The 829-nt window shown below is 54.2% G+C and overlaps 1 protein-coding gene across 1 annotated transcript in view; it reads left to right on the forward strand.

Annotated features, from left to right (window-relative positions):
- The first annotated feature begins 169 nt into the window (after positions 1-169).
- The window catches only part of SLC7A6OS (solute carrier family 7, member 6 opposite strand), a 6,540-nt gene continuing 5,880 nt past the window's right edge, over positions 170-829 (forward strand). The window contains exon 1 of the mRNA XM_010004440.1: positions 170-238. Coding sequence (XP_010002742.1) covers positions 170-238 — 69 coding nt within the window. The remainder of the gene's footprint in view (positions 239-829) is intronic.

Raw genomic sequence — 829 nt, forward strand, 5'->3', positions numbered from 1 at the left:
CGAGCGGGACGCGGCCCCGCCGCTGGAGAGGAGCCTCTTCAAGCTGGTGGCCACCGTGTCCTCCAAGGTACGGGGGCCCGGACGGGTTGTAGCAGCGTTTCCTTGTCTTCCTGAAGGGGCTGTTGACGGCAGCGGGGGGAGGGGTCTGTCAGGATCCTCTCGGTGCGACATGGCGTCCTGTCGCGATAGACAGGGGTACCCGGCCTTGCCTGCCCTCCTGGCCCGTGTGCCGGGCTGGGTCAGGGCTGGGTGTTGGCGGATCACGGCACAGAGAGCGCCATGAAAAGCTGTTCTCTGCACTGACCCTCCTCTGCTTACAGGCTACAGAATGGTCAGTGCTGTTTGGGGCCCCACCAGCCCAGCAGCTTCTGTCCGTTCTGCGGTCTTTTATGTGGAATAAACCGCTCTCTCCTGGGGGCAGGTCTTCATGAGAGACTGTGAAGAGAATTGTGCCTTAAACCTAGGACAGTCAGTTTTCCAAAGGCCTGTTTTTTTTGCTTGGAGGGGTATTCTCTACCGCAGTGCTTAGTGTTTAAAAATCAAATCGAAGCAGTTTCATAAACTAGAAACATCTTGCACTTTTTTTTTTTCTCTGTATCAAGAGAACATCGTGATAGTTGTGTTGCTGAGAGCAGTAACAGAAGTTAGATGGATGTTGTTAGGAATGTTGGTAGTACAGCCCTCAAAGAGGAACAGCAGTTATTGAGCACTTCTAGGAAGGAGTGTGACTTACCAGGCTGCTGGTGCCCTTACATCCCTTACATCCCAGGCTAATGGTGCCCTTACATCCCAGGCTGCTGGTGCCCTTACATCCCTTACATCCCAGGCT

This window comes from Chaetura pelagica, unplaced genomic scaffold (genome assembly GCF_000747805.2).
Source record: "Chaetura pelagica isolate M959 unplaced genomic scaffold, ChaPel_1.0 scaffold449, whole genome shotgun sequence".
NCBI lineage: Eukaryota > Metazoa > Chordata > Aves > Apodiformes > Apodidae > Chaetura > Chaetura pelagica.